This window comes from Glycine max, chromosome 13, assembly GCF_000004515.6.
Source record: "Glycine max cultivar Williams 82 chromosome 13, Glycine_max_v4.0, whole genome shotgun sequence".
In the NCBI taxonomy this organism is placed as follows: Eukaryota; Viridiplantae; Streptophyta; class Magnoliopsida; order Fabales; family Fabaceae; genus Glycine; species Glycine max.
This window is the reverse complement of record NC_038249.2, coordinates 41,274,748-41,288,501: the sequence shown is the minus strand read 5'-3', so window position 1 is coordinate 41,288,501 and position 13,754 is coordinate 41,274,748. Positions and strand designations below refer to the sequence as shown.

General features: G+C 26.7%; 1 protein-coding gene across 1 annotated transcript; it reads left to right on the top strand.

The window, feature by feature from the left end:
- The first annotated feature begins 8,302 nt into the window (after positions 1–8,302).
- On the top strand, positions 8,303–10,806 carry LOC100810249 (alpha carbonic anhydrase 7). Its single transcript, XM_003541939.5, has 7 exons — positions 8,303–8,445; positions 8,693–8,910; positions 9,254–9,360; positions 9,554–9,656; positions 9,787–9,954; positions 10,138–10,191; positions 10,523–10,806. The coding sequence occupies exons 1-7, from the start codon at positions 8,364–8,366 to the stop codon at positions 10,613–10,615; spliced, it is 825 nt and encodes a 274-aa protein (XP_003541987.1). The 5' UTR covers positions 8,303–8,363; the 3' UTR covers positions 10,616–10,806.
- The last annotated feature ends 2,948 nt before the right edge of the window (positions 10,807–13,754 follow it).

Genomic DNA, 13,754 nt, shown 5'->3' with positions numbered 1-13,754 from the left:
TTAAATTTATCAATATATATTATATGTAACAGATTATCAAAATTTTTTAAGCCTTATTGTTACTACTCATCTATGCTTATAAGAATTAATTTATTTTAAACATTTATCAATTCGTTAAAATAATTTTTTAATTTCATCAAAATAATTATAATATTATATATCATATCAATAATAATATATTTATTAATAAAATATTGTTGCTAAATGGACCAGTATGTGAAACTTAATAGAATTGTATAAATTGACTGAGTCATAGACCTTTAAGGGGTTGTTCAACCCACTTTCACCCTTATTATCACATTGCTTTTAACTACAATTTTGTTTTTAATGTTCATATCAAAAATAGTTAATTTAGTAAGTATTGTCTTTAGACATTAATATAAACAAAAAATATTAAAGATGATACTCAGGTTTTAATTAACTTTAAAATATTTTTGAAATAATGACAACAAATAGATTTTAATTAGTTTAAATTTATCTTTATTTTAATCTATCAGACTTTAGTTGTTTTTTTCTTATATTTAAATGCAAATTAAAGAAAGTAATTTTAAATTTGTCCTTAAACTATATATATTTCCAAATTTTCTCTCAACGTTAATGAGACATGCACCTATATCTTTTTCAAATACTTTTATTAACTTAATTCTTCTAATATATTTTGTCATTAATATATATATATATATATGATAATTGTTGTGTATGATTAACTTTTGTACTTAATTTACACAAGAGTTATATACTTTTTTTTTCTGTTTATTGCTTAGTTTGATCTCATTTAGCTGGGATTTAATGCTTTCATAGAATTTTAGTCATTGTAAATAAGTTTTAGAAATTTATTAGCTTTTTGTGTGTTCTTTAAAGAATTTTAGTTCATTAAGAAGAGGAATTGAAGTTGTCATTGTTCGAAGGCTTAATCAATGAGCTTTGTTCGCCCAATGAGGATGCTCTTAGAGAAAGGATATGTGACATATCAGGCATGAAAGTTGGAAGACGTGTCATTGACCAAACTTGTCCAATAAATCAATCCCACACTGAATTGGAACTCGTCCAATGAGTTAATTCTGTTGGGATCAATAGCATATCACCCTAGGGATATGGTGTGGGCGAAAAACATTGTTCCACCATAGTTGTTCTTCCATTTTTTTTCCATTTCTCCACCCATTTCCATTACTTAACAAAATAGTGACTGAATTTAGTGACCAAAATTAATGGTGACAAATGGTTACTATTTTTGCGACTGGTTTGATTTAATTTGAAAATCTAGGTTATATATTTTTTGTCTTATGTCAAAAAAATCATGAGTGAGTGTCCCTCAATTTACCAAATTAGAGATTAATTTTACTTGTGATGTAAAATTGTTACTAATCTAAGAAAATTTTAGACATAATAAGAATCGAACACGAATTCTTTAGTTAAATAAATAATTTTCACGCATATGAACACAATAAGATCTTACACCACTATATCAATTTTTTGAATTAAATCTAAATTATATTTGAAACTCACGATAGAAACATTGAATTTGAGCTCAGAAATACTTTGGTTTGCTTACCAGTATGTCATGTTCGTTACTAATAAGGATGACATTGGGGGGTTGATAGTTCCTTTGAATTCCCGAGTTAAACAACATATCAGCACTATGTTTCTGCAGGTTGATAGGGGATTGCCTGTTTCCATTTCTACACAACTGCCACTGGCATACCTTACCTTAGATTGTACATTCACCGCATGTGACAACTTTAATGATATGGTTCAGTAAAAAAAAAAAAAACTTTAATTATATGGTCCGAAATTGGTGAACACTTTATAAAATCAATAAAATTGAAAGTTAATTGGTTTATTTTTTGTATTTATAAATATAAATAAATAAATTTTTGTAAAATATATTTTTATTCAAAAAGTCTTAAATATATTTTTGGTATTTACAAATGTCCTCTCTCTATTTTGTGTCTTTTGTCCCTAAAATCCCTTTTTCAAAGTGGTCCTTTTTTTTTTACATTTTGATTGTTATTATTTTGTTTTAGTCTCTAAAATATAGTAATTTTTCACTTGTGTTTATATAACATGTGTAAGTAGCTGTAATCTTCGGTAACAAATGGGCATCCTTGAATTGCCCTTCATTTTTTACAAGCCTCGTGACTCTTGTGTGCGCGCTGTGCCTATCATTTTTTTAAATAAATAAACACATAATCAATTATGGCCATTCAATTCATAAAAAAAGACATATGATTGATTATGCCTTTGAAATATTATATTTAATCGTTTCAATTTCCAAAACACCCCAAAACCAAACTCATCTCGACCCAACTACTCCCCATGTTCAGCAATGAAAAAATGTTGCTCTAAGCCAAAAAAAAAAACATCATTGTTAAAGAATAGGCAATTTATTTCCTTTTAGCCACAATATCAAAATAATTGTTACCTAAATAATATAAGATATTAACCATGTAAAAAAAGGTAGAAGATTAAGAAATGCAAATATTTAAAAGGTTTAATCATCTATTTAATATTTACAATTCTAAATTTATTATTTTTAGTTCATATAAATAATAAGTAAATTTTTTAATTCTTGAAATTTATCTTAACTCTCAAAAGGTTATTGTCATTAAAATTTATTAACTAATGAAATTTTAAAAAAAATTAACGACAGAAACTTGAATTAAAATATAAATTTTAAGAACTAAAATATTTATTTATTAAATTTTAAAAATTAAAAAATTCACTAGACTAAAACTGATAATTTAGAAATAAAAACTAAATAAGTAATTAAATCTATTTAAAATTAATGATTTGTATTGAAAAATTCACAAATGTAACGGTGAATCTGCAATATGTGTACATTGATTGAAATTCTCACCTGCATTCTTAATACTGAGAGACAGCGGCAACCCCTTTGCCTCACGGTAATGGTACGTGATTAGCTTACCCCAAGCTAGTTAGCATGATAACTTATTATAATTTTGGATAAAAGATATACTTATCTTAATGTTAAGATAAAATATAATTACAAGATCAATTTATTAGATACAATTATAATATTTTTTTAAGACAGAGAAAAAAATATATTATAACACTCAGCTTTTACATAGAAAACAGAGGCGAGAGCTCTTATGTAATGTTCAGTGGTCGATGATAGGTAGGAGGTACAAAGCGTGGAAAGAGTTTTACTATTGACGATAATGAAAAACATCATACGCAAAGAAGAAAATACTTAGAATCAGAAAAAATAAGAATTAATTAGAGATAAAGATATTTTTTTTAATAAAATATTAATTAATTAAAATTAAAAATAAAAATATCAAATTTACAAAAAAAAATTGAAATTTAATTAAAAAATACAAAATTAAATTAATTTATCTGATGTAATAATATAAGTCACATGTCATTATGATTGATTAATATATATGGATAACTTATCTTTAGGTCACATTAAATAATAACTAACATGAAATCATATGATTAATTATAGAGTTCTTAAGTTGAAGTTGGATCGAATATTATTTTTTTAATGGACAATATCTAAGTCATTGATAAGGATTAATTAGGACAATATCTTTTGAATATTATTAGTAATAAAAGAATTCCAATTTGTCAACTTACTAGTACGATTTTATTTACTGCATTTGGATTCAACCTAATGAATCTTATATGATGTATGTTTCACTTAAATATTACCAAATTTATGATGTAAGTTTAATTAAAATATTATGCAAAAAATATCACAATAGCATGTGAAGATTAATAGGTATATAACTATTGTGAATCCCTATTTTACAGGAGTATTAAATTTATGATTTATTTTAAATTAGATTTGTTTTCTTTTTATTTTGGGTTAGAAATTAAAGGTATTTTTTTATTTATTAAATTAAAAAATAATTTTATTAGCAGTATGGGATTGTTATTAGTTCAAAAGAATTTTATATTATACACAAATAAATTGAATAAGATTTATTTTGCTAAATAGATCACCTTCCATATGGGAACTTAACCAAACCACATTAATGCGTCAAATCTTAAAAGATAGTTGGTATAATTTATTCTTATTTTTAACTTGAATTTTTATTATATATATCAAATATATGCAGGCCTTTATCTCAATAACATATAATGGCACAACACATCTATAATAAATTAATAAAACTGAGAAGAAAAATAAAATAAAATCACATGAGTATATATTTCTTTATATAATGTATTTGTTCCATTGCATACATATGATCCCATAAAATTTATTCACATGGTCACATCAAGTCGTGTCTAGGAATGAATTTTGGGGTTTTTCAAGAAGTTTAGTATAGTATAAATTATAACTTTCATATATATTTTTTTTTTAGCTTTTTGAGTTACTAGAGTTTGCAAAATCATGTTAACTTATTAAATTTGTAATTTTTCTCATGAACATTTTTCACTCTGATATTATAAATAATTGTAGGAAATTCACTTAATGTATTATTATGATCAATATTATTTTTTTAATAAATTATTTTTGTCTAGTTATTTATTTAGTTCCTGATTTAATTAAGTTAAAATTATTAGTCAGAGATCAATCCAGAAACCTATTAAAAGGGAGGCTAACATTTTTTTTTTATAATTGTTTGAATGTCTAACTTTTAATAAGTAATAATTAAAAAAAATATTTTTACACATAAAATTGAAACTAATTTTTATTTTAAATAATAATAATCTTAACCATTATTATAAAAACAACAAACACACAATTAATTTCATACAATTTTAATTTCAGTGGTGTGGGGTGTTTGGCTACATAGAAAGGATATCAAATTCAATGCTAAAACAATTGACTCAGAGGCACCGTGGGCTGCAATAAGAAAGCTTGAAAGGCAGCCCTGCCGCTGCGATGGAAGCCCATTTCTATTGAGTATGCGGCCCTCCTACTTCCTGCCTGACAGCCCATTTCAATGTTTTTTTTTTCTCTCTTGAATCTAGTCAGGTTTACCTGTTTATTGTTAGTTTTTTCTTTTGTTTATCATTTGAGTTCGATCCATTGCACAATTATTTCTTTCATTTGTTATATTTCGCAACTATATTTTATGATAATTACACTGATGTATCTATTATAAGAATTCAATATAATCTAACAATAAAACCAAATACTTCCTAGTAATAATTAATTAATTAATTAAAACCATAGTTCTTAAACACAATTTTTTTTACAAAAATTTGGATTAATTTATTATATATTTTCACCAAAAAAAATTATAATTCTATCTTTTATGATTGGTCATGGCAACACAATAAACCCTAAATCCAAAAATTAAATTATTTTTCAAATCAAGGATAATTAATTCGAGCATTACCTTTCTTTGCTCATGCATTTGGGGATGGGTTGATTATGACTCCTAGATTGCTCTAAACATTTTTTTAAAAAAATTTCATCAAAATGAAACTTTGTTACTGGTCACTTTACTATTTTTTCTCTATTTTAAGTGATTTGTAAAAATCTTTTAAATCTAAAGTTGAACTTAAGATTATGTGAATAAATAACTTATTAGGATGGTTCTGACGTGAGAGGTTGAGGTTGATGCATGAGGACTTAAATTCAATCATTATTATTATTGTACACAAAAAAGCAATTACACCAACAAAAGTTGAGCTCAAAATAATTAATTTGTGAAAAATTAAATATTTATTGTCCGAGTTGTGGTTGGTGTTGAAAATTAATTAACCTCAAAGGATTTTGTTCACACTAAATATCTCTTGGGCTAGGGACCGAAATACTAATTTGTGTATGTTATTATTAAATTAAATATTTGGAATCATAAATTTGTTATCTATAATTTTATGGTTTTAAAAAATGTTTTTTTTTTGTTTCCAAAGTTTTATTTTTGCATCAAATAGAATTGATTTTGGAAGAAATGATTTTTTATTAGATAGAATTGATTCTTTTTTTTATCAGTAGATAAAATTGATTCTAAATATAGACTTATAAATTATATTTTATTTACGTTTCAAAAAATCATGTCCAAACACAATCTTTAAGCTATCTCTTTCAAAATTAATAATTTAAAAAATTATTTTCACCAAAATTTAAAGAAAAACACACCCCAAATAGTATCGTCCGGTTTTATGAGAAAAATATAGTTAGATATTTATTATTAATTATAAACATTTTATTTATTTTCATTTCAAAAAATAAAAAAATAGTAAATAATCAAATAATATTTTTCTCTTATTTTTTTAAATACAATGAAGGTAAAAAAATGACAATATTTTGTGGTTATTAGTAAAAGTAATTTTTTTTTCAAATTACTTAGACATAACTTTAAGATTTGAAAACTCTTGGTATACACGTAATTGTGTGTAAACACAAGTAATCAATAAATAAGTTTACATTCTCTCATAAAAATTATTACATTAATTTAATGAAAAATAGTGACATGTCAAATATTATTGACTTAATTTTTCAAAAACTTGTGTTGACTCTCTCTCTATATATAAGAATTCTTCCTTCATTTTGTCAATTAGTTTGGTTAAAGGTTTTGATTGATTTATTAATTATGGAAGTTAATTTCAAAACCTAACTGGGAAGCACTGACGAATCCTTTTAAATTAACTTCAAGTACTTGATTTTTTTTTTTTGAACGATATGTAATGTCCATCTACAAAGTCAATATTTTACTACATATATAATAATTTGAACCTTTTCAACTTATGACAGAGCTGCACAGGACATTTACGTGGAGTATTTGTATGCTTATATGCTTCAATTTTATACCTTTCAGACAGTTGTCAAAATTGACGGTATTAAAATTCAATAATATTGGGCTGTAAAAAAGTACAATTATATTTAATTTACATTTGGCTGAATTCAATGGTGACTTAAAATTAGGTTATTTTAGCTACTAATAAAAATCAAAATAATGATAATTATGTTGAATTTTAATTATTTCAATTTATGATGTTGATAATTCTGTTTAGATAAATTTAATTTTTTCTGTAAATTAAAAAAAACATTAAAAATTTTCAAGCTCATTAATTTAATTATTATTATATATATAATATAAGTAATTTTAAAATTTTTTTAAAAAAATAAATATAAATATAAATATAAATTTACATATATCCGTACAGTGTACGCCCTAAAATTAATACTACCTTATTTTTCTCTTTATGTGTAGTATTACATATGATGTAATTTTTTAATATTCAAAGAACGAAAGTACGAAACTATTAAAAATTTCTTCATGAATTCCCTGGTAGTTCATGTCAAATGTAGTTATGTAGACGCAAATTAACCAGTGAGTCGTGCACACGAGTTCATTTGAAAATAAAAGAAGTCATCGATTCTTCACAAACGTGATTGAAATTGATTTTCCCAAATTAAAATGAGTTTGAACGGAGAATTTTAATAGACGAGTTTAATTTTTTAAGTAAATTGTACAGTAAAAGAGATACAATTTAAAAAATTATAAACGTAACCGTTTATTGAAAATCAACCGTTAGAATTTGAACAGGTTTAAAATTTGTCATATGTAATTGTATTTTATCATAATCTTAATTGTTAATTTTTTTAATCAATCAATATAATTATACTTTATTCTTTAAACAATAATTAACTTTGCAGAATCAAATCTACAAGGTAATGAAACCAACTTAATTATAAGATTTCCCCCCCCAACATTTTTATATATATTGCTCTTCCATATATTTTATAGGAATAAATAATCTTACTAAAACCATAACTGTTAAATTGCTGTATATAATAATTTATAATAAATATATGTCATTAAATGTATAAGAACATTAATTAATCAATAATTCTTTTTGATCGGCTAATCAATAAATATTTGATATCAATTAATGCAATATAAGAACTTACATGATCGTTTATTGAATTTGAATATTTTAAATTTTAAAAATCTTATAAGTTTGATTTGAGACAACACATATATCTCACTTAAATTAATACATAGATGAAACTTTTTAATTAACTAATAGCTACTAGAATTAATTAATTTGGTAACTGTTGGATGAGATGAAGTAAAAAGGACCAGTAATTCATCTTGAGAATCAATAAGCATGTAAATCATTCATTAAATAAAAAACGTGTTTTTATATTATTCATTTCAGAACTTATAAATATTACTCGCTAAATGATGATGGTTGCGTGAAATGGAAAATTTAGAGAAAGTCTTGTTGTCAATGTGGTCAAATTAAATGATAGATTTTCCAATTTCAAAGCATTGGCCTACCTCCAATTCTCAGTTTCATATTTGGCTAACCTACCAGTGAACGCTTATAAATATAGGTATCAGAGTAGCCAGTACCACCAAACATCGATCTAGCAAATCAATTAGAACCTTTTATAGTTCTCTGAAGTACTTAACCCGAAATATATTACAATGCTTGCTACCTTGGTTTTGATTTGCTGTTTATTTACGGCATTTCTATTCCTCTCCTTACCTGTTATGTCTCAAGAAGTTGGTTAGAAATCGACTTTGTCGCTTTGTCTTTAATTAATTTGCATGCATCATTAGAAAATAATTCAATTATTATTATAAGCTTGTTATTTATGCTTTCAAAATTATATACACTTAATTTCTATATGGGAATGGCTTTTAATTTATTCTCGCAAACATCATTTTTTACTAGCTAGCCATGAGTTTTTCTTTGCTTAATTAATTTACATGTCCCGCATGCATATTAAAGAATTCTTTTATTGCAAGTACAGAAGATGAGAGCGAGTTTAGTTACGACGAAAAGAGCGAGAATGGACCATCTAATTGGGGAGACATACACCCCGAATGGAGTTTGTGCAACAATGGATCCATGCAATCGCCTATTGATCTATTGAATGAGAGGGTTCAAATAGTATCCCATCTAGGGAGGCTTCAGATGAACTACCAACCCTCTAATGCCACTATTAAGAATAGGGGCCACGACATCAAGGTGAATAAATAAATTAACTAATTAAATTTAGTTAGGACTTGTATATATTTATTGAAATCACCAAGGTATAACAAAGAACCTTCCAATGAAATGTTCTTATACTACTGAGTGCTTTGATTAATTGAGGTAAAATTGTTTGAACTTAATAAAAGGTTTTGATTATGTTAAATATTTGGAAGAAATTTTTTTGGTATGTATAATAATTTTATTTGATTTAAGTCTAATATTCTCGTGGTTGATAAAAAAAATGATATGTGTTTATGTCTCCCTAATTAATTAGAAATTAATTTCCATCCAACTAATTAACCAACTATTGGGTGATTTAATTTGTGTGTGAATGCAGCTAGAATGGGTTGCTGGCGCAGGCTATCTTCAAATTAATGAAACTGAGTACGTACTCAAACAATGTCATTGGCATTCTCCCTCTGAACACACCATAGATGGCAAAAGGTAAACATGCATTTATTAAATTAATAATATCTATTCAAAATTTCATATCCATATTTACATAGAAAGAACATGATTTTTTTCTTCTTCTATATATATACAACACAAAGCAACCACACTTCTATTTACCTAATTTACACTGGTATTATACCTGCAGTATGTATAAAAAATAGTTAAAGATTCAATTGCACTGCAGGCTTGATCTAGAGTTACACATGGTGCATGAAACTCCATCAGGACAATCTGCTGTGATTGGAATGCTCTACAAGATTGGAAGTCCAGATTCTTTCTTGTCATCGGTAATTAAATTGAATTTCTGTGTTTGTCACTCTCTCTCTCTCTCTGCATAAATGACTAAGTATGTAAGGACTGATATATATAATAAAAATTGGACTTGGACATGAAGTGATTAACCCTTGTTTATTCTAGTTAACGGATCATTTAAAGGCCATTTCTGATACAACGGAAGCAGAAAGAGTGGTGGGTGTAGTTGACCCTAGGCAGATAAAAATATTCTACAAGCAGTATTACAGGTATATAGGTTCACTGACAATTCCTCCTTGCACCGAGAATGTTTCTTGGACCATCATTAGAAAGGTACGTACATTTGCAAGCTAACTCTCTTTAATTTGTGGCATGATATTTTAAGACTTCAAGTTTTTATTTATACTTCAAGTTGTTTAACGATATGTAGTAGCTTTTTTATTTTTTATTTTATAGCTTGGTTTAAAATATTGTCATAATCTTACTGTGTTTGAACCTTGTTTAATATTTGATCAGATACAATCCGTTTCAAAGGAACAAGTTAGATTGCTTCGAGTCGCTGTTCATGATGTAAGTTAAAATGAAGTTCATTATCTCACGTAACCTTGGGACACAAAAGTAAAACCATGCATCATACAAACTTGAAACCTCTTTGTGATCAGCTGCTAGGATCATGATTAAGCTAGGAATAATTATTAAATGATACTCCACAGTTATAAGAGAGAATATTAGCTTAATTAATTAATTAGGGTCAATATATATAATCAGCAGTTGAATATTAGGTAGTCTATATATGAAAGATCAATAATCATCATATCTCAGTTTGATTAACGACTCTCCTTATGAAAAAAAAAAGACTAATATAATTGTTTCTTGCGTTTTAAACTTGATACCTTTGCAGGAATCAGATACTAACGCAAGGCCACTGCAACTAATAAATAACCGCTTGGTGAAACTCTATGGGCGAAAATATACTATTAAAGATAAACATTGAAATTCAGGACATTTGCATTGCCGGTGCAAATCCGACCAAAAGGTTGACTTGTAATTGGTCGGAGAGTGAATGCGTTTCCACATGGACCATGAGATTGTTAATCCTTTTTATTTATTTTTCCTTTGACGGGGATGATTGTTAATCGGTACTGTACTATATACGTTTATCTGTATATCTTTTAAGTTTTTATCCAATAACATTATTATTTTAAGCTATTCTCAGTATGTAACGTCAAATTTACAATAGCAACATATTTTCTTATACACAACAATGACAATATATAATGTGGTATTATTCTTATTACTTTTTTGAACTTGGATATTCATCGACAGATTAATTTAGTTTTATAAAAGACGACATCAATAAACAATTTAATAATTTTCTGTGGAAAGCTATGTATAATTTTATGATTTATAATATGTTTGGGATCTTTGTATGTGTGTTTATTGAGTTAAAGTTCGATTGATAAATATTTGATTATGGTGTAGGGTCATATAGGTCTCATACATGAGTGGTGAAAAATAAGATTATATATAAAAAGAGATATATAGATACTTGTATATTAGTGACGTGTCAAAAAATATTAATAAGCTACTACTATACCTCTTATATGTATTAATCTTAGATAATTATTAAACTAACTTATAAATAAGCTTTTAAAGTCTCTTACCAAACACATTCATTTTGTTATATATATCAAGTTAAAAGGAAGTGAGAAAAGTAAATTTAAATCATAATCATAAGGGGTTAAATTTAAATAATAAAGTAGTTTTGTAATCATTAAACAAATTTTAATCATAATAATTCATGTATGTTTGTAAGGTTTAGATTTATTTTTCGTACCTTTATATATAAACAATTCCCTCACTTGACACGCTGTTCATATGTGTGTATATTTATAAAGTTAAAGTTTAATTGATAAGTGTATCGGATCATGGCGTGAGATCAAGTAATATAACTCATTGATAGACATTTTGTTACTATTATTATTCCCTTCACAGTTATCATTTTGACTACAAATATAAAAGAATGTAGATTTCTACAGTTTGACGAGATCCAGTTTTTAAAGTAATACCTTCAAAGATATGCTAAATCTTAGTGTATATTTAATTAGTTTTTATATTATATACTTGAATTGAGTACCTATCTTTATATACTTAAAATAGCTTAAACTATTGTTTGATAAAGTCTTTTTATTTTTCAGATATAATTAATGTTTTAACTAATTCTATTTCTGTCTTAATCTCTTTTATATTCACTCTCTCACGCGCAATATAACAGTAGTTCTGTGCCGATGATATTGCATTGTGATACAAAAGAGAGAAGGTGTGACTAGGGCTTTTCCTTTGTGATAAGGTAGAAATAGCGCAATATATTAAAAGTTAAATTAACTAATTGATTAAATTTGGTGGACTGATTGGTCGTCATAATTCTATCAGTTTCAATTAGTTCTCATTTATTATATCGATTGGTTTAAATAGACATTAATGTAGTATTTGGAATTTCCATAGAGAGTAATACAAAATTAATCATCAACTTGGCAAAGCATGAGCAATATATAGCGGTAGAAAAGCATATCACACTATTTCTTAAAATTTTATAAATTAAAAAAAAATGTATATCATAAACTTAATACATGTGGAAGCCACATGTTGTTAGACTAGCTAGTTGTGAATTTAGAAGTTTGTAATTAACTTTGAAGATGGATACAAAAGTTTTAAACGTATAGACAATAATAAACTGTATATATTAATATTAATCACATCACTAACCAACTGATAGATGTTAATCGCACTATAGATTGTGCTCGGTTGACTTTGGATGATGGTTAATCTCTGATTCCATCATCTAATTTGCAGGTTTCCTATTTGTAGCCCTTCCAATATAATTATAACAACTCCATATGGTTTTAGTTGTCATAAAAAAATAATTCTTTGATGATAGTTTTAGCATCCCACTTAATCTTGCCTCGTTTAGTGGGGATTCTAAAAATATATACGTATTTAATATTAATCGCATAACTCAAACCCTAGGTGTTCCTGTATATAAGTAGCTTAATTTCTTCTACTTACCTTCCTCGTTAATCATTTCAAACAATTTTTAGTGTATCGCCCTAGCTAGAAAGGTAAGGTATACCTAGAACTAGAACTAGAATTTTATTCTCGATCTAGATTTTCTCTCTACAAGATTATTTATATAATGTTTTGTGTGATCTTTCTTGATTTTGTAGAAGAAGCTGCAAGAAGATAGTGAGGCCTGCAACCTTGTGGGTGATACTCCTTATGATGTTTATCGTATCAATGTGCTTGGCCAGAGACAAGAAGACCTTCACGGATGAAATGAAAATGAAAACCACAACCCGGGTTTTACGTATGGTGGACGCAGTGTGAATAATCATCATTACATCCCCAGGCAGGACTTCAACAACAACAATGGTGGCCATAAAATTGGGAATGGAAGTGAATATTGATAAAATTATACGTTCACGTTTGAGGCAGAAGACAGATATATATGGTTCATTCTGGATTACTATAAATCAAATAAAAGATATTCAGAGCCTGTGCAGCTACAGTGTTATGGCCTATGATCTGTATATACTGAAATGTGTAAAATTGTACACCCTCTCGTGGATAGTGAAATGTGGACATAAGCATTACACCCAACAATTATGAAATTATCTACATTAATAGCTTTTGTCCACTCCATGCTTCCTCTCGTGTGTACGTAGGACATATATTCAAAATATGAAAAGTTCTAATAAACTAGCTAGTTCAGGGTAGTATGTTTTTGAAATATTATCACTCCTTGTCAAACTCCATTTTGTTGAGGCACTTAAGGGGTTTGTTTGAGAAAGAGTCACATTTAAGATAACTTACATTTGCACCGAATTGACAAGAGATCGAGTTACTTTTATATTTATTGATTTGAAACGCAAACTTTTGTTTAGAGGGTTTTAAATAGAAATCCAAACACAAGTAAGTTGTTATGAGTCGCCTCTTGATACTATGGGTCGTCTCACCATTTTGCAAATTATTGTGAGATATATTTTTGAAAGCTTCAAATGCTCTAGATTTATTATTATTAATACAAATATCAAAATGAATCTCATGAGCTAACTTGATTAACCAACCTGGCGACA